The sequence below is a fragment of the Athene cunicularia genome (assembly GCF_003259725.1).
Source record: "Athene cunicularia isolate RWA chromosome 6 unlocalized genomic scaffold, athCun1 chr6_part2, whole genome shotgun sequence".
Classification (NCBI taxonomy): Eukaryota; Metazoa; Chordata; class Aves; order Strigiformes; family Strigidae; genus Athene; species Athene cunicularia.
This window is the reverse complement of record NW_020799106.1, coordinates 3,438,876-3,464,672: the sequence shown is the minus strand read 5'-3', so window position 1 is coordinate 3,464,672 and position 25,797 is coordinate 3,438,876. Positions and strand designations below refer to the sequence as shown.

General features: G+C 37.2%; 1 protein-coding gene across 1 annotated transcript in view; it reads left to right on the top strand.

Moving 5' to 3' along the window:
- CCDC6 (coiled-coil domain containing 6) overlaps positions 1-25,797 on the top strand; it is a 54,579-nt gene that overhangs the window by 22,145 nt on the left and 6,637 nt on the right. The window contains exons 4-9 of the mRNA XM_026851751.1: positions 6,639-6,767; positions 12,462-12,565; positions 14,303-14,463; positions 16,947-17,103; positions 20,376-20,476; positions 24,422-24,546. Coding sequence (XP_026707552.1) covers positions 6,639-6,767; positions 12,462-12,565; positions 14,303-14,463; positions 16,947-17,103; positions 20,376-20,476; positions 24,422-24,546 — 777 coding nt within the window. The remainder of the gene's footprint in view (positions 1-6,638; positions 6,768-12,461; positions 12,566-14,302; positions 14,464-16,946; positions 17,104-20,375; positions 20,477-24,421; positions 24,547-25,797) is intronic.

The following is a 25,797-nucleotide window of genomic DNA, read 5'->3' as shown; positions in this document are numbered from 1 at the left end:
TAGGGGGTGCCTCGCTGTAATGTATGAAATAATGCCAGGGACATTATGCTGTTTACCCATTGGAAACCCTTGAAGGGTGTCACTTCATTCTCACTGATGAGAGAAAGATTGAGAAGCACGTCTGTCTGAAACAGAATGCAGGCATAAAACTGGTGAAGTTTTTCTCGCCTTTTTTATGGCATGTGGAGAAAATCCTGGTTTGGATTCAACATCATCATAAGTACTATCCAGCTTTCAGTAGGCAAGCTGCAAGTTTCTGCTGAAAGTAACTTAACTACATAGCCATAACTGCAATAATATGAAGGTGAAATTCTGACCACTGCCTACTTCTATTAAACAGTGTCTGAGCCTGTAGCCTTACACTTCATTTCATGTGGCTTTCCTGTAAGCCTCATTTAGCATTTGCTAAATGTGGTCATGTCAACCAGGAGATTTTAAAAGGTGACAATTCTTAAATGTGCCTCTGTTCCAAATGGTTAGTCCTAAAACTGTGTAATTTCTCTCAGCATCGTTAGGTAGCAGTGTTTGGAAGTAAATTATGAATTTGTCCTCTATCTAAATATTAACCTATCTTACTTGAAAAAAACAAACAGCTGTCAACATCCTGTCGATGTTGCTAGCGGTTGTGAAGGCCAAGTGGCATGGAATATCTTGCTTACGGGTTCACCTGTTCCCTGCAGTGCACAGAGGGTAAGGTGGTCAGGGATCTATCAGAGCTCTAGTGCGAATCATATTTGAAGCTGTGGCAGAGGAATCTGCCTGGTCAGCAGGTTTTGTAGTCCAGACATCTGGATGACTTTTCATACCTTTATAGTGGCTCAAGAGTGGCAGTACAGGTGGAGGACTTGTTTGTTTTAAAGCAAACAGTTTAATATTAAAACTGTTATTCTGTTTGTGTGTATGCTGAGTGCAGCTCCCATTTCATAGCTTGATTATGTCTTTGATGTGATAAACTTGCTGTGAAGTGTGAAAAATGCATATTGATATATTCTCCTAAACACTAGTACCATGCTCAGCAGGCTCATAAATTATACAAAGGAAATGGGCCCTTCCCATAAAGACTTTACCTGTAGAATTAGGAAACACTTAGAAAATTATTTCATGGAAACATACCATAATATCCATCTTTATAGAATCCATGATCATGGATTTAGTAAGTTGCTATTAGAATATTGATGATTGCAGGCAGTTTTCTTAAGTAGCAAAGAACTGAAAACAAGATTGATTTTTTGCTTTCTGAAACTGTATCTGTTGTTTGAAAGTTTTGATTCTTCAATTACGAATTTTGGAAATTACACCCCGGTAGACTGCCAGGTAAAGAAATCTGAGAGGAGAAACTCCTGATATAACAAACTCACTCGTTTTGTGGAAAAGAGGGCATTATTAGCACACATCACATTCAATTTAGAGAAGATAATTCGAATAAATACTAGTTCGGGATACTCTTCCTGCTACACAGGTGTAGTGCTAAATTCCTGACTAATGTTTTTCAGACACAAAGATAATTACAGTGGACATTTTTGTTTTTTCCTGAGATCTGTGAGTACCAGTACTTGGTTACCTACTAGAATGTAGCAGATGCAAGACTGATGAGACAGCTATAACTAATAATGATTTGATAAATGCCCATTTCTGGTTTTAGTATCTTTACTCTGGAGAGAATTCCAGCTAAATGAGATGCAGACTTTGGATGATGACTTAACCAGAAATACAGTAGTCTCCAGTGGAAGTGTGGGCAGTAATTGATTGCTCCACTGTTCTTTGTTCTTTGGGGTTAAACTCTAAATCTCTGTGTTTGCCAGGCAACACTGGTGTGACCTGGAACTAGACTGAAAATTCATGCTGTCAGACATTGTACATCAAATTGCTTCCTGCTTTTTGTATGACTAAAGAGGAAGAAAAACACCCCAACATATGAATCTGTTTTGTCTTAAGACTGCTTTTTGGAACAGAAGGAGTGGTGTACTTCTGGTAAACTGCATATGATTTGTAGCCTCTTCGTTTTTTCAAATATTAACTAGTCTGTGGCTGTGTGGAAATTACTGTCATATTATTCAGTTGAAAGCCATCTAGCAGAGGGACTTTTTTCATAGTGCCTCTGTGTTTTGCTTTGTCAAACCTTTGTTTGTCACAATTGTAGGGGCTTATGCATCTCATTCAGAGTGGCATCTGAAATGAGCTCCCAGAACATGAAAATGTTTTAAATGTGAAAGCTGTCTGCCAGAGCACAAGCTGCAGTGCTAGTGCTCTTCACTAACAGCCTAATAAGAGTTTCTCAGTTCAGCATGATGTGCATTATAAAACACAGTTACATCAGGTTTTCAATATTGTAAGAAATTAATTTGGAAACATTTTACTATATGCCAGATTGATTCTCGGCGTACACAGTAGCATATAAAAGGTGTTTTCACTGGAGTAATACTGTCTTCCTGTTGCCAGACTTTCTGGTGCCATACCATGCCTTGATAATACCTGTTTATAACTGTGTGGCACTAGCTTTTACTGCCTGTACAAGCTCAGTAAATAAGTGTATGCTTTTACTAGTTAAATTTCCTTTGTTTAGCATAATGTTTAATTTTCTAGGCTGAATGCTGCAGAGATGAATGAGTACAGGCATCTCAACAGAAGTTTTGGAGTAAACAAAAGCTTTTCATCACATACATCCCTGACAAAGTTCTTATAATCCTTATATACATTCACTACTTTTCCATGTTCTCACTCTAAGTATTTTTTTGTCTACCTGACTAAGTCTCAGGAAAGTTTGGGACAATATTCTTATACAGTCCTTAAACCGTAATTATTATAAAATATTAGTAATATTTTGCAGAGTATCATTTAGAAGTGCAGGCTCTGCTCTTGCAGCTGGGTACATGGACTTGTTGAGTTAGTGTTTTGAAATCTAAAGTAGTAAACCTTGAAAGTTTATCTTTTGTGAAACAAGTCTACTCAAAAGAAATTATTTTTTAATATTGTTTGAACTTAAAGTCAATTATTCCTTAAATTGTGCAACAGTCCTTCTCAAAATCAAATACAGATTATTTTTCAGTACCCTTACATTTTTGGAAGTGCAAATTGGTCCAAGGATCTGTCCTTGAAATTAAAATGTTAGAACATACCAAGTGGTCAGACAGATTAAGTAATTGGGAGGCTATACAGAACTGTTTCTCATGCAAGTCTGATTCTTGACAATTCTTTCAAAAATTATAAGTCTGTAAACATAAGATATTACTCTTCCTGCTCTCCAAAATATGATGTGTCAGCTCAAGGATGCAAATGGGATTGTGTGGAATAAACAGAGTCAGCTCATCTATCATTTATTTGATGAACATCTGGACGTAAAGAGGAGACAAACTGCTGAGACAAATTTGTTAATAAATAGGATTTTCAGGGTGCAGCAGAGGACGAATTGGACACCTTTTGAGGGCTGGAGTACTTAAAATAGACTGTGTGCAGTGTACAAGGTTATAGTCTGGGGGATAAATGAGAGTTGTTTTTATAAGGGGAACTTCATTAGGTCCATTATTTCATAAAAAGACTTTCCAAAGTTCCAGAATAAGCCAGTACAGTAAGGAAGGTAAATGTGGTCCTATGTTGTATCTGGAAACTTATTTCTGTAGAGAGAGGATATTACTGTAGCTGCATAGGACTTACTGAACTAATGCATGCACTCTTTCTGCTGCTAAGCTTTGTATCTGATAGCCCTGTTCTCACTTCAAGTGTTAGCTGCATCTCTTGCACCGAATCTGTCCCTGGTCTTACGTAGCTGAAAGTTTCCCCAGTACCTCTCCTACAGTTTTCATACGCAGTTCAAGGTCTATAAAACATTGTCATCAAGGTGACACATTTTAATACATTTTTTTCTTCTCTTTAGCTGACAGCCATAGGTGTATCTGTAAACAGTTGTTACTATAATTGCATATAATTAAAACCAGTTTGAAAATACTCACTTGACTAAATAAACACTACCCACCAGTGTATATTCTCTCATTGTTAGCAATTCTGTTTTTTGGTGTTAGGGTTTCAGCATTAACTGGTCTTTCTTTGTTTTGGATTGTTTTAGTAATCAAAGTCAACAAAATAGAAAAATTATGAGTGACAGACATCATTTATTGTGTATTTTTGGGGTGTGTTATTGGTATTTTTCTCCCACTTTGAATAATGGAGCCGAAGAGGATTATCACAATAAAGTAGGCTCACCAGAATGTCTGAGAGGGCTTTTGCATTATAATACCTTTTAGCACTCTAGGGGAAAGTGTGTGTGGTTTCCTTTTTATTCTCAGTCACTTTGCTTTCTGGTGTATTTATGTTAAAATCGGAATAGAAGGTATTCCTATAATGGATGTCTCCTGGCTTCACTTGGGAGTTTTCCAATCAGCTGGAACGGTCCTTTGGCTGCAGTATGTTCACACTCACAAGTAAGCCTCATCAGTTCCCGTGTGATGGGAAGTCCGGCAAAGCTTTAAAAGGAATGATTTGACAAGCAAGATTGTGCTATTGCAGCTCAATTTGTTTTAAATAATACGGTAGTTGCATTTACATGAACCACACAAAATCAAGAAACAGTTATTTGTTGTTGAGTTGGTTTGATGATCGGCCTGACTCACTGGACTGTCTGCAAATGCTGGCAGTCCCCAACCACACGCTTTCCGTTAGCAGCATCTGGCTTTAGGCTGAGTAAGAGATTCTGGCTATGTGCCTTTTTGCACAGTTTAATTTGCTAACTAAATATAAGCAGATTACAGCAACTGGCTTTGGTCTCAATTTTTAGTTAGGTTAAAAAAAAAAAAGCATCTAGCTTTTTTAATGAAGCAAAATGAAGGTTGATGAAAGTGCAGCAAATAACTTGAGCTAGGTGGTAATCTGTGTGCTGCCTGCTCCTTGGGCTCTTCGCTGTTTTCAGTCTTCAACTGTAGCTGCTGTGTAGGGTTGGGGAAAGAAAGGAGAGGGGCTTATGGAGTTGTAAGACTAAATAATGGCATTTTCATATTAAACCTGTTTTTTTTCCAACCAAGCTTAACCGCAGTACCTAAGTAAGAAACTTCTAATTTTTGATTATCAAACCACAACAGTATTTTGATTTAAAAATGTGAATATAAAAAAAAAAAAATCTCACTTAGCAGCCCTGTGTATTCTCACACAAGAAATGATGCAGCTTTATTTCCAGCTAGACAGTTTAACAACATTTCCTAACCATTTGATCAAGAGCTGCTGTGCTGTCTTGGGAATTATACTGGAGTCTAGGTGGCTTCCTCAAGTGCATGGGATTTTCCATGAGCATCAGGGTTTTGGGAAAAAATACTGTAATTTAGTGAGTGAAAAGAATAAATCTCACTTTTAGTTATTATTCTGATGTTTAATTTGTGACAAATAAAATCTCAAGGTTGATAAACCCTGAAAACACAGTTAAACTGCTAACTTCTGCGTGTATATTGCCGTTACTGTCTGCCCGGTGCGCTCTCTGCACGAGCCTGTCTGTTCTGAACTCTTGTCAGGCTGCACTTCACAGACCATTTTGTCTCTAAATAGCAGCAAAAGGAACTGAATTAATGAACTAGCAATTTTAGCTGGTTTTAAAATCAAAGTGTATTTCTTCACTGTGGATATCCAGCAACCTCCACTCGTGTCCATGACTCTGAGGTGCTGTCTCCATTTCCTCAGATTTTCCTCACATGTTTAAACACTGTGATCTTACATATTGTTATGTGATAGCCAGAAGAACTGGCATAGAAAATAAGCAGGTGGAAAAAAGCACCTGCAGTTTTCAGTGGATGGCCAGAGCATGGTGTAGTTACACCATTGTCTTTGGGTGACATTTTTTTTTCCCCAAGTCAAATACACGTGTGCGTACCATGGTGCCAGTCACACTGTTTTATCCACAGGAAGACTTGGATCCCTGTCTCAGAGGAAATCCATTGTGATTTTGACTTTAATGTGATAAGTGACTCTACTCCAAGCCATAATTTGTGTTTAAAATGTGGGGTTCTTTTTGGTTTCCATCTGCTTGAGAGCTTTGAGAGTAAAGATTTCTTTCATTTGAAATATTAAGTGAAAAAGAAATTCCCCTGAGTGTTAAGAAAATGTATAACATTGATTTGAAATAACCAGTGCTTTTATGTCATCAAAATCTTTGTATTCTTGATAGCATAGGAATAGAAATCAGATTTTTAGTGTTTTTTTTTTTTTACTATCTCGTTCCACAGCAATTTCAGTGTTATAACTTCAGGAATGATTTTAAGCTTTCAGCTGCCTGGGAGAAGAACGTGCTAAGACCTGGTTTTTATCATTTGGGTGCTCTGGAGATTATGTATTTAGATTAAGATTAGTGCTTTTGTGAACATTATGATAGACTTTTGACATGCCTATAATTATTTTTTATAGAATATATCCTTTGATTTGACTTTGTTAAATATTTGGAAATGTAGGCTAGTTCTATCTGCCTTGTAAGTGAAACAATTTAAAATGTTGTTTTTTGAAGGGCTGTTGGGTGGTTTCTGCATTTTGAAGTCTTTTGAGAAGAATTATCAGTAGAGAATTTAACGTGCAGTAAGAATAAATGTGTAAATAAATGTATAAGATGTGCAATGTTTCATGCTTTTATTTGTGTGTTTAAAATCCTTCCATGTCTCCTGAATTTTTAGCTGCAACATGAGAAAGCTGAACTGGAGCAGCATTTAGAACAGGAACAGGAATTTCAAGTGAACAAACTGATGAAGAAGATTAAAAAACTGGAAAACGATACAATTTCAAAGCAGCTCACCCTGGAGCAGGTAATTTGTTATTTTCAGAAATACAGAAGTGTAAAACAAGGGATTCTGAAAAAAATACTTTAGATTTGACTTGATTTTTTTAAGTGTGTAAGAAACTGGCCAATATCACGAATATAGAAAAGTCAGTTTGATTTTCAAAGCAATAAATCATTAGCATGACTCATGAGAAACTTTGATTAATTTTTTTCATGGCCAATATAACGTTTAGTAGCCTTACTGCAGGCCTTCATGTCAGCTGGACATGACAGCCGTGAGTTTTGCCAACATAGCTTATTTGTAAGTAATGCTTCTTGTTGCTGTTCATCAGCTTCCACACTCACACTGCTAGTGAGAAAAACTCTCACTCCTGGTAGTGGTTGAGCACAACAGTAAACAGTATTTTCCTGGTCTGCTTGTGCTCTGGGTCACCCTTTTGTGGCAGCTTGGATAGCACAGGACTCAAACCGAGTTGTCAGCTGTGTGTGTGCTTAAAAAGATCTGAGATTTGGCTACGTCCAAATCCCTTGCTCCCTAGACAGAGAGTTGTGAAGATTGCAGAGATAAAACACAACTTGTTTTGGTCATGTTTCCACTGGAAGTTTAGACATTGGGACTGCTCTTGTGTCTAATTTTAGGCATGTGTTTCAAAGGATCTCAGTGGCGTTAGTAGTACTTTTGACTTAAAAGGCAAACTGGTGAAACATGTAGGCTTGTTAAAGATCTTCAGTTTTTTTGGCTTATGGAAGCAAAGTAATTTGGGTGATATAAACACAGTACGTTTTTTCTGTGATTTTGTTGTTGTTGTTGTTGCCTGTTCTCATCAGATGTGTAACTTGTTGCTAGTAATCTGAATTTCTACCAGTTTTGTATAACTCTCTTATTTCTATTGACATTGTGGATGAATTAATTGATGGCTGTCTCAATGATGAAATGGGTTTTCTGCATTCTTATGATGACATATTCTGTATGGAAACCTCTATGGAACAAATTGGAAGATAGAAAGGTAGGAAGATGTAGTTGCCAGCAGATCCTTAACCAGCATGGAAATAACATGAGATTGAAATAACTCTCTTAGCCACAAGGTGGTGGTGGTGGCCACTTAATCAAAATGCAAAGTAAGTTTACATAATAAGCTGGTTTAGTCTGTGAAATGTTAGCACAAGCCATGGCTGAAATCTTAATGGTATTTATTTTCGTATCATTGTTCTGGGCAGACAGACTTGTGAAATCATAAAATTTGAAGCTTGTTGCTATATTTGAATATCAATACTAGATTGTTCAAAAAGCATGGATGCTCAGAGGCCTTTCTCTCAAATATCTGACCTTGAAAATTTGTTTATGAAGATGTTAAATTTGTCTGTGAGTCTTAGAAATTCCATCTGTATTTACATGTACTGCAGTGCATACCTTTGTTTTATCTGGCAGTAAGGTATAGTAAATCTCAAGTTACTTTGAACTTCAGCATGCTTTTTTCTCTTGCACAAAGTTTAAAAAAGCTTTTTGTGCTAATCAGCCAGCTGAAGCAACAGCCTTTGGGGCATGTGCCATACCTAGCAAGAAGGAGCCTAAGTTGTGATAGAGCAATGGTGCCTTTATTGTACACATAGGGAATTAGGGGAGAGAGATTGCCACCACACCTCAACATAACCTTTGGGAGACCTCTTAAACAGGGCTTGGAAGGAGTACTTCAGCAGTGCTTTGAGCATAAACTAGGTCTGCGTTACTGGATCTATCACCATAACCAGTGAGCAGGTGGTTGCACCAATATGTTCACCAAACTATTATTTTTAAAACATGGAACGTGAATTATCTATGCTTTGTGTCCTTCCTCCTTTGCTTTCTCTCAGCTGAGCTGCTTATGCCACAGGAGATCAATAGGCAGCCATTTTGTATTAGTGACAGTTGCATTATTCCTATGTAAAAAATTAAGTTGGATCTGAGGGTTCAAATGTGCCTACATAAAAAAATCAAGTTGGATCTGAGGGTTCAAATGTGGCCAGATTTAATTTTCTTAAGTCAGCTTGAAGTGGCAGAACATTCTTCTCTGAAGGCTAATGGTGAAGAAATTTGCAACATGTGAATATTTCATTAACTGAATGTCTCAGTTAAAATGAGCAATAATGTTCTGTCTTACAGTTCAGTGGTTTGATAGGAAATAAATAGCTATCAGTTTTGTCCTACAGAGGCCAAGTCTGTGTAGTCTTGCTGTTATTTTTAATTGCTTTTCTATTTCGTACAGTACAGTGAGAAACTAGAATTGATGCAATTAAAAGATGAGAAATAAGAACTAAACTGCTAATAATCATCTCCTGTCTCCTCCTTTGAAAAGAGAAGAACATGAAAGGTATAAAATCTTTTGGAAATACATTCTTGAGTGCAGCAAAGAATTAAAGCTACAAAGGAGTAGGGGCAGATGAGAAGCAGAGAAGTGAAATTTGGGATAGTGGGCTTGGGCAGAGATCATATTCAGCTTTCACTGATTTGGAAGATCTCCATTTCAGGAGGGAATAGTTGTTCTTGTTAGTAAGTTGGCAAGAAGATTGAAGAAGTGGTAGTCCAGGAATACACAGACAATGGATATTTTAGCTGCACTTGGAGTAACTGTATGCATGAACAAAAGATAGAGAGACAAGAAGAAACACAATTGGATGGTGAGGAAGGTTAAAAGAGTTTTTTGTCTTCCTCTGAAGGGAAGATTATGGTCCAAAAAAGCAATACTTCCTCATTTCCCTGTTGTGATGGTAAAAATTAAATGGTGTTTAATTGGAGTGTAACTTTGAACCCATACAGAGCAACACTAGTATTGACAGAGCTGCTGGTTTGTTCTTGAGGTGTAATCCCATCCTGCTTATTTTAGTTCAGAATATTATCATGTTCCTAACAAATTCATTGACTAGAGTTAGACTACATTTCAAAGTACACCTGCAACTACCTAGTACAAAACAAATATACCTGTTCTCTGAATTCACAGCTCTGGTCAGGATGCTGCAGTCACTTCTGTAAGTTCAATTCAAGGTGTTCTTCCTCAGAGCTTTAATATCCTGATGCTGGGAGGAACTGGGACAACACTCAAGATCAGGACAGGAAGATACTTGTTTCCACTGTGTGTTCATATTGTGGAAAATGTGGAGTTTTAGATCTTTGTTTCACAACCCTGTTTCTTTGGTGTTTCATCAGAGCATGCCTGTCAGCCTTCAGGGCACAACACAAGGCTCATTTATGTATTTGTTGCAGATGATTTGACCTTGCCGTTGTGCATGGTCACCTACTTGCAGATTTATAATTAATGGACTCTGCTGCCTTGGTGATGGTTGCTATATTACTAAATGCAATCTTAGATTTTTCAAATCCAAGGTTATAAATGATTTACTCTGTATGCAAATTCCAGTGTGCTCTTCTTCCTACCATTAAATGAAATAGATTTATTTTTAACAGTACGTTTTTGTGGGTTGGTTTGGTGCTGGATCAGTAACATAGTTGTAAAAAGACTGTGTCAGAGCTGATGAGTCTAAACCGTGCTGCACTGAAGTGATGCAAAAACCACAGCTGCAGAAGTAGCAACCTGCAGTCAAACCTTTTCCATCGTGTGTTAATGGATAGTTCTGCAGTGTAGTGAAGATCTGTGTGTTGGTAATGTAGAAGCACAGTGTGGAGATTCCCAGGGCGTTCTGGGTACTTCCTTCCCTCTGAAGACTGTCAGCCCCAAGCACTGGTGTAACTGGCTGATGAGCAGTGCTCTGAGGCAAAGTGCCTTCTGTCTCCCCGGGCTGAGCCCTTTGCCTTTGTACCACTACAGCTGCTGCTGGTGTGGGGAGCTAAGTGCTGGTCAGGATCCAAATTCTCACCCCTCCTGTGAGGCTGAAGCATGTTGCTCCTGGCTTCTCTTCTATTAAAGTGTAATGTACAACTGTTAATGTACATCTGGAAACTCAGGCATGGAAAGATTTACTAGAGAGTGTTTCTTCTAATTATGTTCCCTATTACTCGTCAGTATATGTATTTTTACTTACAATAACTAATTCCTCTTAGCTTTAAAGAAGAATGTTATACATTCATTACATTCATTAAACTTGCACAGTTACCTGAAGTGTGTAAGTTTACATTTTGTTTGGGTATCTCAGTATTAATTTAGTGGTTAGCACAGAGCCCTTGCAGATCTAAATGCTGTAATAGCACTTCACCCAGTGATGCAGTAAACGTGTGTCATTCCATTTTGTAATGTAGGATTATTTGCCCATCAGGAAAGTGATGAGTGTTAACTAGGGCTTGGCTGGGAAAAATGCCTCCGTGCTATTTTTCACCTTAAAGGTGGTGTTCTATTCAAGTACATTTAATTACTGCTTACTTCTGGAGTTCAGCTGCCAGTGTTACTGAATAAGATCAGGTGAGCCTCTTAGTATTCTAGTGTATTTTTATTAAAATTTGCATTGTACTAAAATACTAATAATAGACTTCCTTATATGTGGTTCTGCATTGTATCTGCTTTCATTAGCTTATAGTAGAATCAAGAATGTTTGATCACACAATCAGTAAATGGGAACAATGTCAAGTTAAGCATTTACTTTTGTAATGCCTTTGCTAAGATAAAAATACATCTGTTTCTGCTCGTAGGGATTGATACAGTGACACTTCATAAAATCATAGACTGGTTTGGGTTGGAAGGAACCTTGAAGATCATCCAGTCCCAACCTCCTGCTGTGGACAGGGCCACCTTCCACTAGCCCAGGTTGCCCAAAGCCCCGTCCAACCTGGCCTTGAACCCTGCCAGGGAGGGAGCAGCCACAGCTTCTCTGGGCAACCTGTGCCAGGGCCTCACCCCCCTCACAGCAGAGAATTTCTTCCTCATATCTAATCTAAATCTACCCTCTTTCAACTGAAAACCATTACTTCTCATCCTATCCCTACAGCCCCTGATTAGGAGTCCCTCCCCACCTTTCCTGTAGCCCCTTTAAGTACTGAAAGGCCACTATAAGGTCTTCCCCAAGCCCTTCTCCTTGGGGCTGCTCTCCATCCGCTCCTCACCCAGCCTGGATTTGTGCTGGGGATTGCCCTGACCAGACAATTCCTTATCCACTGACTCAAATCCAGGTCTCTCCAGTTTAGAGACAAGGATGTCACGTGGGACAGTGTCAGATACTTTACACAGTCCATGTAGACGCTGTTAGTTGCTCTTCCAGATGATGTCAATTGTTCCCCAACTTAAGGCAGTTCACACAGTTTTTTGTTTACTATATTTGTTATGTTGCCTCTTTATTTAACAGAAGGTAAAGATGGCTTCTTTTCCATTTCTGGCTTATTTAACTGTGATACACTTGATAAACTGTGATACTAAAAAAGTCTTTAAATTTTTCAAATCGTATATATTGTGCAGTGGACAGTAAATTCCGTTTGAACTTCAGACATGAGTGGAATAGGAGATGTCTTTGAATAGGCTTGTTACATCATCAGTGCCGTGTGTCCAGGTTTCAAACTCCTCCTTATTGGCCAGAGGGAACAAGCTCTGTGAGAAAAAATTCTGATAAGGAGATGACAACTGCATCTCTTTATTTTTCACTGGCTCTGTCGGTGTGTTGTGCCTGATTTTTGTCTCTTCACCTTCTCCTTGCTGTCGTAGAGCATCATGTAAAATGGTGGTGTTATGACGATGATCTTTCCTAATGACAGTTCCTTGCATACATATTGCCATCATTTTCATTGATTGTTTTTCCTCTCCAGCTAAGACGTGAGAAGATTGACCTTGAAAATACTTTGGAACAAGAACAAGAAGCACTGGTGAATCGTCTCTGGAAGAGGATGGATAAGCTTGAAGCAGAAAAACGGTTTGTGTTGTTGCAGTGTGTGTGTTACTGTGGGGGAGATATTTAATACATAAGGTTCTGGATTAAATATGTTCATCTCATTTCCATAAGAATTGTTTAATCTATGAAAACCTGGAAGTTACAGCAGTTGTAAAGCTCCTTGTTTACATGATGCCACATCCTCGATTGCTTAAAGAAGATGAAACTAAATGATGTAAGAAATGATCTGGGAAAGCTTGAAGGAATTAGCTCAATTTTTTCAACTGCTCATAAACTCTTTTGAAAGCATCTGATTTGGGGTCAGCTTTATATTCATGGCCCAGAAAAATAATGTGGTATTTCAGTGTATTTGCTATGTGAGAAGCTCTTGGGTTTTTCCTATCTGCTTGCAGAAAACTTGAGCTTTTTCTCAGTGGTGTGCACTCAGGCCATTGAGGCTTCCTGCTGTTTCTTCAATAGAAGTTAAGACATTAAGACTTTATATTTCTGGGAAAGCTAAGATTAAAAATATGTGTTAAAGTAATATTTTCTTTAATGCTGCCATATCAGAAATCTGTTCTGGGGGGAGTAGGGGAGAAGAGATGATGAATACCTTATTTTCTTCTACATGTTTAAGGACAGTTATGTTGGTGTGACTCTGTGAATCTTGACTGGGGCCTGAGAAAACATCTGAACCTAGGTGAACTGCAGGTCTTGTAGTTTCCTTTTACAGAGCCCTACTGTGTGGAAGGTGCTCTGAAGAGCTACATGTGATACTCAACAGTGGTAAATCCATAGTGGGATGGGCCTTTGGTAGGATTTCTGTGCATCTTGGATTTAAAGGCGCCTCTTTAAGCCAAACCATTTCTGGTTTGATTTATCTCAGACTGTGTGCCTTCTTACAGGGATCTATGGCGGAGTGAGACCATGCTTTAGTACAGCTTTGTGTGGTACGTGTGAATACTGGGCCATGCACACAATTGTGCTTGCATAGTGCTGTCCCTGCTCTTCAGGGAAGAGTTGAATCTGGCCAACCAACATGTTTCTAATCACGAACAATTCTGTGTTATCAGGCTGAAAAATATATGTTAACTCTAAAAATCACGATTTAGAACATTTTGTATCTGCCATGTGCTTATTGTAAGAGAAGTTAATGACTCCTGAATTTACAATCAGTTTTTTGAGATATTTGAAATCTTTACTATATGGAATATCTTTCTGTTGGAGATTAAAAAAAAAAAGAGAAAAAGTAGACAGTTTGACTATGCTTCCGAAAATCTGTAAAGTTTTCTCTTTCAGTAACAGTGAAACGCTGAACAGTTTGTGTTTCACCATAGACATACTTTACTCATCTTTTCATCTTGAATATGTGTTTTTCCTCTAAGAACATAAATGTAAAAAACTCATAAGAGATTAATTGGTTTGCTTAGAAGTTATTTTATTATGGAAGTAAGTTATTGTGGAATAAATAGTGTTTGAGTATAAAACTGAGGTAAGCATATATAGTCCAGAATTTGTTTTTCCTGAACTGTATGCAGAAACATTTGGGAGTGTCAATATCTGAATATTTTAGAAAATACATCTATGCTTGGACAACAAATTTTACCTGTTTTTAGTTCGAGTTAAAAAAGAAGGCATTATAAATCCTCCCAAAATTCTCTCCCCGAAGACAGTAGTTAAAATAAATCTTATATACCTGTCAGAATCCTTGCAGTGGCGTTGTGAGGGATTCTCTTCTCATTAGAATTGAAGGTAAAGTTTAAACTATTTTTCATACAGAATTTTGCAGGAGAAATTAGACCAGCCAGTATCTGCTCCACCGTCACCCAGAGACATATCAATGGAGATAGATTCTCCAGAAAATATGATGAGACATATCAGATTTTTAAAGAATGAAGTGGAGAGGTTAAAGAAACAACTGAGGGCTGCACAGTTACAGCGTGAGTAAACAGCTTGTTTTAAATCTTTTTAAGTTTGTGTAATGTGACATTTTAAAATATACTTTCACAAATTTGAATTTGTGGTAGAAGTGGAAAAATATAGGGCAAGTTTGTATTAAAACAGTTTCATAATTGTAGCATTATTGCTTGTTGATGTATTTATACTGCAGCTGGGGTTTTTTAGCTTTACTAGAAGGATGTCTGGAAGAATCACCAAATATTTCTTGAATATTTTGGGCCAGAAAATGTTTCTTTCTATTTTTCTGTTTTTCAGAGACTTAGCAGTATTTCAACATAAAGATTTTTCAAAACTTACTTATGGCCTACTTTGTAAGAGTCTTGTATAAATTAAGAATTTCTCAAAAGAATTAACAGCAAAATAAAGTTTAGTTGTATATAACAATTTCGCTTGTTGATGTTTGCAGCTACCTGTAATTGTAACTGTGTTCGACTGAACAATTGTTCAGGCAGTTATTTGACTTTATAATATAGCAGAAAAAGCAATCTTATTTTATTTTTACCTATGTAAGATTGCTTTGAAGGTGGACAGGATAAATAATTGTGTAGAAGTCCTTGTGTTTCTGTTGTGTCTTGGACCCTTGACCAGAAGTGGAAAGCTTGCTTTTTGCCCTGCCGTTTCAAGAGAAGAGGCTGTGGTTCTTGCACATGGTATCAGCTGGCAGGAGGGTGTGATTTTTGTAGTGCCAATCCTTCATTCCTTCATGCTAAAAAGATTTTCCGAGTTCCATCAGTTCTGCATAGTTCCTAGACAGTAGCATTATATTTCAGTTGATAGGTAAGTAGATACCTAACCATATAGACAGAAAAATTTGGGTGAGTGGGAGACAGGCAATATTCTCCCTCTCTAATGTGCTTGTCTTGACAGGCTCGCTGGAATATTTAGAGAAATAGCTTGCCAGGGGCAGTGGCCTTCCTTAAAGACAGAGATGATGAAAGAGTGTTCTTTTGCAGAGGCCTTGTGTGCAAGTTGGTGATATTAATAATTCGTGTCAGTTAAAAGAAAATAAGGACTGCTAATCTTTGTACTTGCTTATTCTGCACTGCAGCCTTCACTTACTCAACTTCAGAACGAGAGCAAGGCCTTAGATATAATGTAATCTATGTACAAATCTGGCCTAATTAATTTCAAGTATTCTTTATTATTTTTAAGTGGGTTTTTTTGAATTATCATGATTTAGAGTAAAAATTTAGAAGCATTTAAAGTCAAAAAAGGAAATCTAGGTTTAAAAGTACTCTTTCCCTTTGAACGGATTAAACAGAACTGCAGTATGAATAGCAGTACTGACAGAAATGGTGGGTGTGCTAGCGTGCAAGCAGAAGATGAAACTGAAATACGGTTTTCAATTTGGTGTTTGCAATGGGTTGTCATGAGGGAACCTCTAGTATTACTCACAAATAGTAAAATCTACTTACTAAACTCTTGATACTGATACTACATTTTGTATTCCTGAAGCACTTACTTCCAGTCTAGGAACGGTTTTGGTATAATAATAGTTTTCAATAAGTGATACTGTTCTATTTAGAAGCAGTTTTTTCACAGAAAAGATAAATCACATATTGCAGATAGTTTGCGAACAGGCATCTGAAACAGGAACATTCTTTTGATTGAAGGGTGCTGCATAAAGAATTGGTCACAAAAGATGATGAATCGTAGTTTGTTTCTTCTTTAATGTCAAGTAATTACTATAAAATTGATCAAACATTAGAAAAACCCCACAAAATACAGTGTCATAAGTCTTCATGTGTTCTGTTTTACTTAACCTGTCAAAATGCTTCATAGCTTTCCATAGTTTGATTTTATCACTTTAAATAGCCTGTGATACCAGACTATTTAAGTGATGTTTGTTGAATTTGTTTAGAATTCCAAACTCAAATTGCCCTTTGTGAAGAATAAAGAACTTGTTGGCTTTTAATATCGGTACATGTTCTGCTGGCCAATCTATGATAAAATGTGTCATTGAAAGAATGCTGTAGAATACATATAAGGTAGCAATTTAATACAGGTTTGAGTGTTCTGGGTTTCAGAACTTGTTTTGGGCTTCCTCCTTCTAAATGGAAATATATCTTTACAATAATTTCTTTTATGTGCCGGAGTAAAATCTTTGTAGGCATGGAATCGCACTATTTTAATGGAGCAGGAGTCATTGTATATCTTCTTTATAGTTTTGGTTTTATTGTTCATGTCTTGTTTCCTTTTCAAATATATTTAAGTAAATGCTTAAAACTTTTTTGATTTTTACCTTTTATTTCCAGAATTGCTGTCAACCATTAATTTATTTTAATATCTGTTGTTCTGAAGTAGGCTTTGAAATAATGATTTGGAGATGAGAACTTTAAATGATCCATGTTGAGCATTTTCTGCACCCTCATTCTTGAAGTACCAGAATAAAACTAAGCACAACATATTTGTCTGCTTGTGAGATTGAATTTTAATCAAATTTTAACAAAATTCTGAATTTCAGATTCGGAGAAGATGGCACAATATTTAGAAGAAGAGCGACATATGAGAGAAGAAAACTTGAGACTTCAGAGAAAATTACAGAGGGAAATGGAACGTAGGGAAGCACTCTGCAGGCAACTGTCAGAAAGTGAATCCAGCTTAGAAATGGACGATGAAAGGTTTGTATTTTTTAACCATCCAGATACGTTGACATTTTGCTTATTATACTCGTGCTACTTTTTGCATATTATAGAATAAGTATTTATAGTAATAACATCTATATGGGTTTAACATACATACAGAATTTCAGCATGGTCCAAGAATATCTTCAGTATAATGATATCAAACTTGTGTAGAAATTGCTTTAGTTTTTAACAGTGAGAAAATATTTGTATCTGAAGATAGTTTATATTCATGTCCATATGTCCATAATTCCCATTGTGGAGTTGAGATACAGGATAAATCAATCATAGTACCTTTGTTTTCCCCCTAACTTGGTAACTGCAAGGAATTCTGTGAGGTAGGAACAATGTCCTTACTTGGGGCTATTTTGTCCTTCGCAGAAAATGGAATGTGTTGAGCCAAATACAAAGGGATACTGTGTAAAAGCCTTAGAGAGAGGAAGCATTTCCAGATCTGTTGGGTTGTTCTTGATGTTCAAACCGTAACATCCTTCATTATTTTTCTCCAGTGCAAGCTGCGTTGCTTGCATTGACCTTCTAGATAGTCTTGAGATTTTCATGGTTTTATATGAGGCCTTTTAGTGTTTTCTCACATCATAATCACATGACAGTGTTATATCTTGAAAGAGGCTTTTAAGTATACTTTGAATAAAACATTCTTACTTATCAAATGCTCATTATTTTGGTGCAGTGTTTTACGTTAAAGGATCACTCTAAATCTAGAATAAATAAAATTAAGAGTTACCTTGTACTGTCAATTCTTCAGATACTGAGATTTCTTCTGGGGTCATCAGTATATTTGTTATAAGACATAATTTACCAGAAACAAAGTACCAGGTATTTTGTTTTAAGGAACACCCTTAAAGTTCAAGGTAATCTTTTCATTTTAATGAAATACTGGGCAACTGACATCTGGTATTAAGATGTACTGAATGCTATATAAATTAAATTCTTAGAAACACACAATTCTGATGTTCGAATCTACTTTTATTAGCCTAAGTCTTTTCTGCCAGTGTTTACATTGTCATGGAAATAAGAGTCAAAATCTAAATCCATGTGCGTTACCAGTATGAATCCAAAAATTTCTATTTTTTTTTTTTTTGGTCAACTAGTTATAGGAAGTGGTAATCAATAGGGGAATTTTATTAACTGTTCCATACTACTAAGAAATTTCATTGTCATGTTGATTTTCTTGGTACTACAAAGGCATGACAGAATTGCTCCAGATATTTGCAGTGTAAGTAATACAAAGTAAAAGGAAGGAAGAAGCAGGTATTAGAGTGGTTGGTCTTAGGAGAACTGTGTAGACAAAATAATTGTGAAACTACATGCAGTAATGATTTTAAAATGTAGATTTTTGTCATCTTATGTTATTTTCCTAAAAGTGGTAGTGGTGAGGGATCAGATACTCAGTTTCTTCAGGTGTGTTTTGTTAGCTGATGATAGTTATTTTTTGCAGCTGGGGGTAGATGTAAATGCTTTACTGAATGCCGAATACACAGCTCTCCCAAAACTTCCTCCTGACTAGCAATAGCTTTGTTTTCTCAATCCCCTCCATCCTGTTCTCTGGAGTAGTAGGGAAGTGTCTGAAACCAGGAAGCATCCTAACAGTGTGCTGCTATTCCAGCTCACCTCATCCAGGCGCTAGGATGAATTACAGAAAATTATCTCTATGTAAAAATATAATATGATTAAATCACAAAGACTGCTGCCTTGCTGCAATACATGTACTGTCTGCATTACAAGTTACTGTGTGTTGCAGAGGTAGCCTAGCCAGTTCAGTTTTGCTAACCTTGCCACTGGTAGCTCTTTAGTAAACTTATATTTAATTGAACTTTTGATTTGCCAGTTTCTTAACTTTCTGATGTTTTATTGCAGCTACTTTTATTACCCAATCCACCCAGATTTAAAACAACTTTGGTGTTACTACAGTGTACTGCCTTCGTTAAGTGTTGTGGCTTAGTAATTCTGAATATCCTGGTGAAAAATCACTAAGATGCAGTATCAAAACATGTTTCTAATAGTTTATGAACTGGCTCACAGACCTCAAAGTAGTCATCATTGTGAGTTCCATCAAACAGGAATATTTTTAAAGCTGCTCAATGTTGTGGGTTTTTTTCCTGTGATCTAGAAATAAATGTAGCTACTAAGAATTTCTGAGAAGACAGGGGTAGAAGGGGAGACACATAAAAGTCAAAGAGCTGTTAGCTAATTTTGCCTGCTGCTTTGCTGTGTCCAGTAAAGAAACACAGCTAAATGTAGTAATATAAACCCAGGTGCACTGATGTGCATATGTGAAGGTGAGCAGGGGAATCTCTAATCTAGAGAATGACTAGAAAATCTAAGAGGAGAGGGTGTAAGCAAGTTAACCTGGAAGCCGCCAGCCTAGTGCTGTGGAAAAAAAATACATAAAATGACTTCTGAGATATAAACAGTAAGTGGGAAGTAGGAGCAATTGGTATGATCTTTATCTCCTTTTATATAGCACTCGATGGCTGTGAAGAAGCTTCACTGTATGAAATGAGTAAAGTACAAATAAATATCACTAAAATTATTACAGGCAGGGAAAAACGCCTTTCCTGAGTTTCTGATCTGTTTGGTTTATCACACTGAAGTGTGTGAGGTGTCCTGCAACACAACCTAGAAGTATCTTTAGTGGGAGACAGTCCTGGGTTCAAAATGTCTCTCTGTTCCAGTGACAAAAGTCATGATGAGCAATTGGCTAAACGTTGAGACCAGAGGGATTCACGTAGGAAACAAGGTGTGTTTTAAAATGTGAGGCTGATCAACTGTTGGAACCAATTACCAATACTTTAATGATTACACACACACACACACACACACACACACACACACACTTTGGATGATTTCAGACTAGTTCTGAATGCCTTTCTGGAAGATACACTTTGGCTAGACAAGCTGTTGGGTTCAATGGAGAAATATTGTGTGAAGTGCAAGAATGTAGTATAGGTCAGATTGGATGGCATGATGTATACCTCTGGCCTTAATATATACTATTCTAATCGTATGCAACTTATACAGTTTTCCCTACAAATGACTAAGATAAGTCCAGTTGTTTCCATTGAAAGCCAAGCCAGTATCAGCCTTCAGCAATGATGAGAGTTCCTGTCATGACTTCCTAAAGGTGGCTGGTCCTTCATTAATCTAATGTGATTCTTATGGGAATTGAAAAAAACCACAGTGAAACATTTAAAACATGGCACATTTTAAAAGGTTTGATCTAATTATTCTTTACCTTTTTTTGTTAGATATTTTAATGAGATGTCTGCACAAGGATTAAGACCTCGCACTGTGTCCAGTCCTATCCCTTATACACCCTCACCAAGTTCTAGCAGACCTATATCACCTGGTAAATATTTAACCCAGTTTCTAAAGTTATTGTATGCATCACATAGTAACGTGCCCTATTAATATATTTAGTTCAGTAGGCTTTCAAAGCTAGCCTGGAGAAAAAAACTGCAGTATAAATGTAAGAAGAGTTTTGCCTTAGATGTCTTCTAGTGCAATATGGTTTTTGGATGGTTCTGTTTTACACTGTGAATAGATATTAAAGGTCAGTTAAGCAGCTATCACTTGAACTTTTATTTTCTTTTTTGCTCTTTTTCTCTCTTACTGTCTCTTTTTTTTTTTTTCTTTTTCCCCGTTCCACAGAAGTTGCCAAACAGGATGCATAGTTCAAACAGATTTCTAGAGTTTGATGATGAACTAATAATGAGACTGCTATTGTGCTCTGAATCAAAACTTCTTATAGGAAGTCTAATCTCTTTATCACAGAAATGGCTTTTGTATTTCTGCTATTTTCCATTGTAAAACAGTAACTATAAAATTAACAATTCCTTTCTCTGGGACTTTGTATGGAAAAGGTTGGTTTGCTTTTGAGTTTTTAATTATTGAATATATTTTTTTAAGTCAAAGGAAATGTATTTGTGTTACTAACAAATTTATTGAAATTTAAAATCCCTTAAAATTGCACTTAAACAGTCATTAAAAGTTAGTGGCCAAACAGATTGTTAGCCCAAAAGTTGTTAGATGTTATACAGTGGTGACAAACTCACTTGTGCATAACGAAGCAAATTCTGCATGCTCTGCTTTCCCAAGTTCACCTTTAGAACCTGTCAGACAAAGTCCTACAGCAGGGGCAAATGAGATGTGCTCTATATTGACACGTTCTGCAAGATAGGATTGAGACATTTTATTTACACGGGTCTGCTAGAACATATGAACTGTCTTTTAAACTCTTTAATTTTCAAGATTGACTTTAGTTTTTCAGAAGGACTCAGTTTTCATCCAGGTGTTGCAAAAGGAGTAAGTATGTGTGAAAACTAGCTATGGCCATAAGCCATCTTACAGTGTTAGAGATGAGCATTATGGTAGAGGTTTTTGGGCTTCTGAAATAAGCCAAATCACTTGACCTTCAGTGTTCTGCAAGGTATCAATATGTTTTCTTATCCTTTTCCTGTAGCGGAGTGTACAGAAATGTAGTTATGCTAACAACTGTTCTGAACTAACTACTGTGGACAGTCATGGTTATACATTGTGCAGCTTTCAGAGCAATACAGTATTCAAGTGCACGTTTTATCTGTAGTTGACACAGTGGTTATAACTAAAAGTATGTGTAGGAAAAATTATCTATTAACTCACACGCTTGCGTCCTAGATGACCTAGAAATGCACCCGATTTAGATACTGATGTGTCTGTGCAGGAGTACCCTAGCAGTTTGTTCCTACACTGGGACTGAAGCACATTCCTTGTTCCCTGTGGACTTGTCTTCCCATCAGTAGCTGACACGAGAGTGCTGCGTTCTAGTGGGAATTCTATCCCACAAACAGGAGATGCTGAAACACAGTCTGAAGCAGAGTTAAAAATAGCACAGCTGAAATGATCATTTCTAACAGAGTTCACAATTTTGATAACGTTGACACACTAAATGTTCCAGACCATGACTTCTCCACAGGCAGCTATGTCACTGTCCTTCACATCTGATAAATTAATATCCACAGTTGGGGAGTTTCAGACTTCATAAAAATAGAAGCAGCGGTTTGTTAGAGGACTAATAAGATCAGCGGGGAAATTTGCACAGAGCTCTGGGATTTATGAATGCGGTAATGGATGAAAACAAACAGGTTTTGAGAGTATTTTGTATCTAAAGTAGTACAGTAAAACACTGTCAGAACTATCTGTGCAGAATAATGAAACAGCTGTATTTTGCATCAAGTAACTGTATGACTCGGTGTCCTGATTTCGGCTCAGCCTGAGTCTCCTTACCTTTACCCCTCCGCTTCTCTCCCCCATGCTCCAGGGCAGGGGAGCGTGAGCGAGTGGCTGCATGGCGTTTGGCTGCCAGCAGGGTTTAAACCATGATGTGTGGCATGTTTTGTTTTGAAAATGATGTGCCTGAATTTGTAGAAACATAATTTGAAACCAGCTAGAAACGCTGTAATTTCATATGGATAGACAGGCAGGTTTAATGGGTCCTGAATCCCAGAGCCTTTTATGCTTGCATGGCTTGAGTTGCTGCTTTTGAGGACTCTTACAGGCTGAGATCCTGCTGAGATTTCTAGCACAATGCATGAAACTTTGAAGACTGTGGAAGTATTGCTTCCTAGGCAGCTGGGGATTAGTTACTCTAATTACCAATTAGTCTTTAGTATAGATAAACTGTTACATGCTTTGCTTCTGCAGCTAGGCGAGAGATTTTGGGCTGCGGAGATGAGCTACTTGGATGTAAATGCACTACTCTGTTATCACTTCTTTGACTGCCATGTAGACATATTTATGAAACTTTTGGAGCTGGTTTATCCCAAAGCAGTCCAAGACTGTAATGTTGCAGATGTGGCTTAAAGCATTTTTTTTGCCTTTTATTGTTCTGGGCTCTTATCTCTGACTTGCAACACATTTTCACCTACCTGAACACTGACTTGTTTCTGTCCTTGTGCTTACAAAAGCACTTAGTAATAAAACATGTGCTGTACAGACAATCAGATTGTGTAGTCAAAAAGCAGATTGATTTTGTTAATCTGCATTGTTTAACTCCTCTAAAGTGGCAGTGATTCTATTGCAGCCGCTCATAATTTACACCAGACATACACTGGGGATGTAGGAAATCAAACACAGAATTGAAGGAAGCAAGGGGAATATGTTTTCTTGTATAACTTTATTAGTTATCTGAGGCTTGGGGTTTTGTTGTTTTGTTTTGTTTTGTTTTTTTTTTCCCCCCTAAGATCCTGTCTCATCGATTGTAGGCACAAACAGAGATATATGCAGTGAAGGACAAAGCTGGGTGTTGGTGCATACTGTAACTGCAGTGGCACTGTTTTGCATTGGTTGTGTTGAAGTGTGAAAACTGTTATATCCAGTGTGGTGTTATAAAAGTTTAATGGACCTTTAGAAGTTTTTTTGATCACAGTTCTCTAAAGCAGTTGCTAGTGGCTGATACTAAACAGCTGAGTAAAGTCTTGTCTCCTACCTTACTGATATGTTGTCAGAAAGCAATAATGAGCTAAAGGTTTTGGAAAATGTGCTGTTTTGAGAAATACTCAGAACACTTCAAGGTCTGAGCTTTAGGCATTTGGCAGTTGCTGTTTCTGTTTACCTTGGTTAGCTATAAAGGTAGTCTGCATTTTTATAAATTAGTTCTTACAGAAAGGAAATATTTCAATGTAAGAATTAGGTATCTGCACTTCTGAATATTAGGCTTTCATTAATAAAACAAGTTGTAATTTTAAATGTTAGTTGCTAGCCTAGTCCAGCTAGCAACTAATGCCAAAATGTTTCCACTTCAGAGCCCCAAAGATCTCTGGGTCGCTGCCCACAAATGCTGGGGCAAAATGGAGAAGCCTGGGTGTGGGTCTGGTGTGCCCTGGAGGAGCCACCTACATCCAGTTCCTTTGTGGAAACTTGTAGTGGCCCAGTGTGAGATGGCAACCTCTGTTTCTTCAGACTGTATTTTGTTCAGGGAGCTATTTTGTCCAAGAGAAATGGAAGATTGGATGGAAATACTTGTGACTTAAAGTAAACAGCCAGGGGAGCCTTACACCATTAATGTTAAGTGAAAAGTTATGTTTAAATTGTGTCATGTATGTTTTGAAACATACGGTTGTTTGCTACAGGAAAAAAATTAATTCTACATCATGCTTTTCACTATAAGGAACACTTTTCAGATGTCAAATCTGGCAGCAGTTACCATTTCTTAACCTATCACTGATTCAGAAGTAAAAAATTGTAAAAAAACCTCACACTTTAGTTTGTAATATAAACAAGAATGTTGATGTTGCATTGTTTTAACAATTTTTAGGTCTGTCATATGCAAGTCACACAGTTGGTTTCACACCACCAACTTCACTGACTAGAGCTGGAATGTCTTACTACAATTCCCCAGGCCTTCATGTGCAACATATGGGACCATCCCATGGTATTACAGTAAGTATTTAAAATAGTATATACTTGTTACCAACGTGAGTTTGGTTTTTAAAAGTTACAATTGCTTGTCCTTAAGCTTTTTTGCAAAACATTTTTGTAAATGTTTGTTTTTGTCTCCTTACTCCAAGATATCTATTGCTGCTTTCTTCAACCCTGATTTTCCTCTTCACCCTCAGAAACTGATTCTTTTTGGAGAACCTTATTTTCTGCAAAAGAGTAGGATGTAATATCATCTTAAGGACAGTAATAGGTATCATCTTATGGATCAGCAGGCAGGATGTGAGAAGTGATGTTCTAAGCTACTAAGCCTATCCCAGGAAGTAAAAACATTGCTTTCATTTTTCTCCTAGTCTCCACCATCTGACGGATGAGTCATCTGAGGTTGCTCCAAGCTCAGGTTTTCTTCAGGATGACACACAATGCTACCATCATGTCACTGTAACAGGCAGTTAACTCTTATTTTCTATTCTCATTGGCAAAGAAGAAAGTTAATATAAACATTTGTTAGGGCAATTTCTCATATCTTTCAACTGGATTTATTTCCTTTTTACCTGCAATGTTTGATGCATTTCTACTTAATCATATTTCTTCTAAGTATTTGTGGAGTTTAATGAGCAAACAGAGCCTAAATATTAACCATTTGGCAAAATACCATATAGGTGTTGTATCATACAAGGTAATTTTGATTTTTCTCAACAGGTATGGTAGTATGTAAATATCCTGCAATATATTTTGCATATACATGTCATTCTCAGATGTGAAAACATGTTTCAGTAGAATTTTCAGTAGAATGATAAAATATGGCTGCGTCTAAAATAGTTTAGGTGAGTGTGCAAAGGTAATTGTTAATTGAATTGGGCAGAGATTGGTGACAATGCTCCAACGGTGGGTAGAACAGGAGGGAAGCTGCAGCTCAGCAGGAAGATAGTATCCTGGTCCGGGTTCAGCCCACCGCTGTGTGTCACATGAGTTAGTCACAGGAAGGTCTCTATGCTTCTGGAAAACCTGGAACCTCGTTTTATCTATAAGTTTTTCAAGGAATTTGTTCAGTCTCTGTGAAACACTACTCCTTCTGAAACTGTAAATAGGTTGGCATCACACTGGGTCACTATGAAAAAAGATGATCTTCAGGACAAAATACTTATTGTTTTGGGAAAGGTGTTGATAAGTAGCTCTTGACTTTGTCTTGATACTTAAACTAAGTCATTTCATATTATTAGACATTTGCAAAATACGCTAAATTAAGTGTTC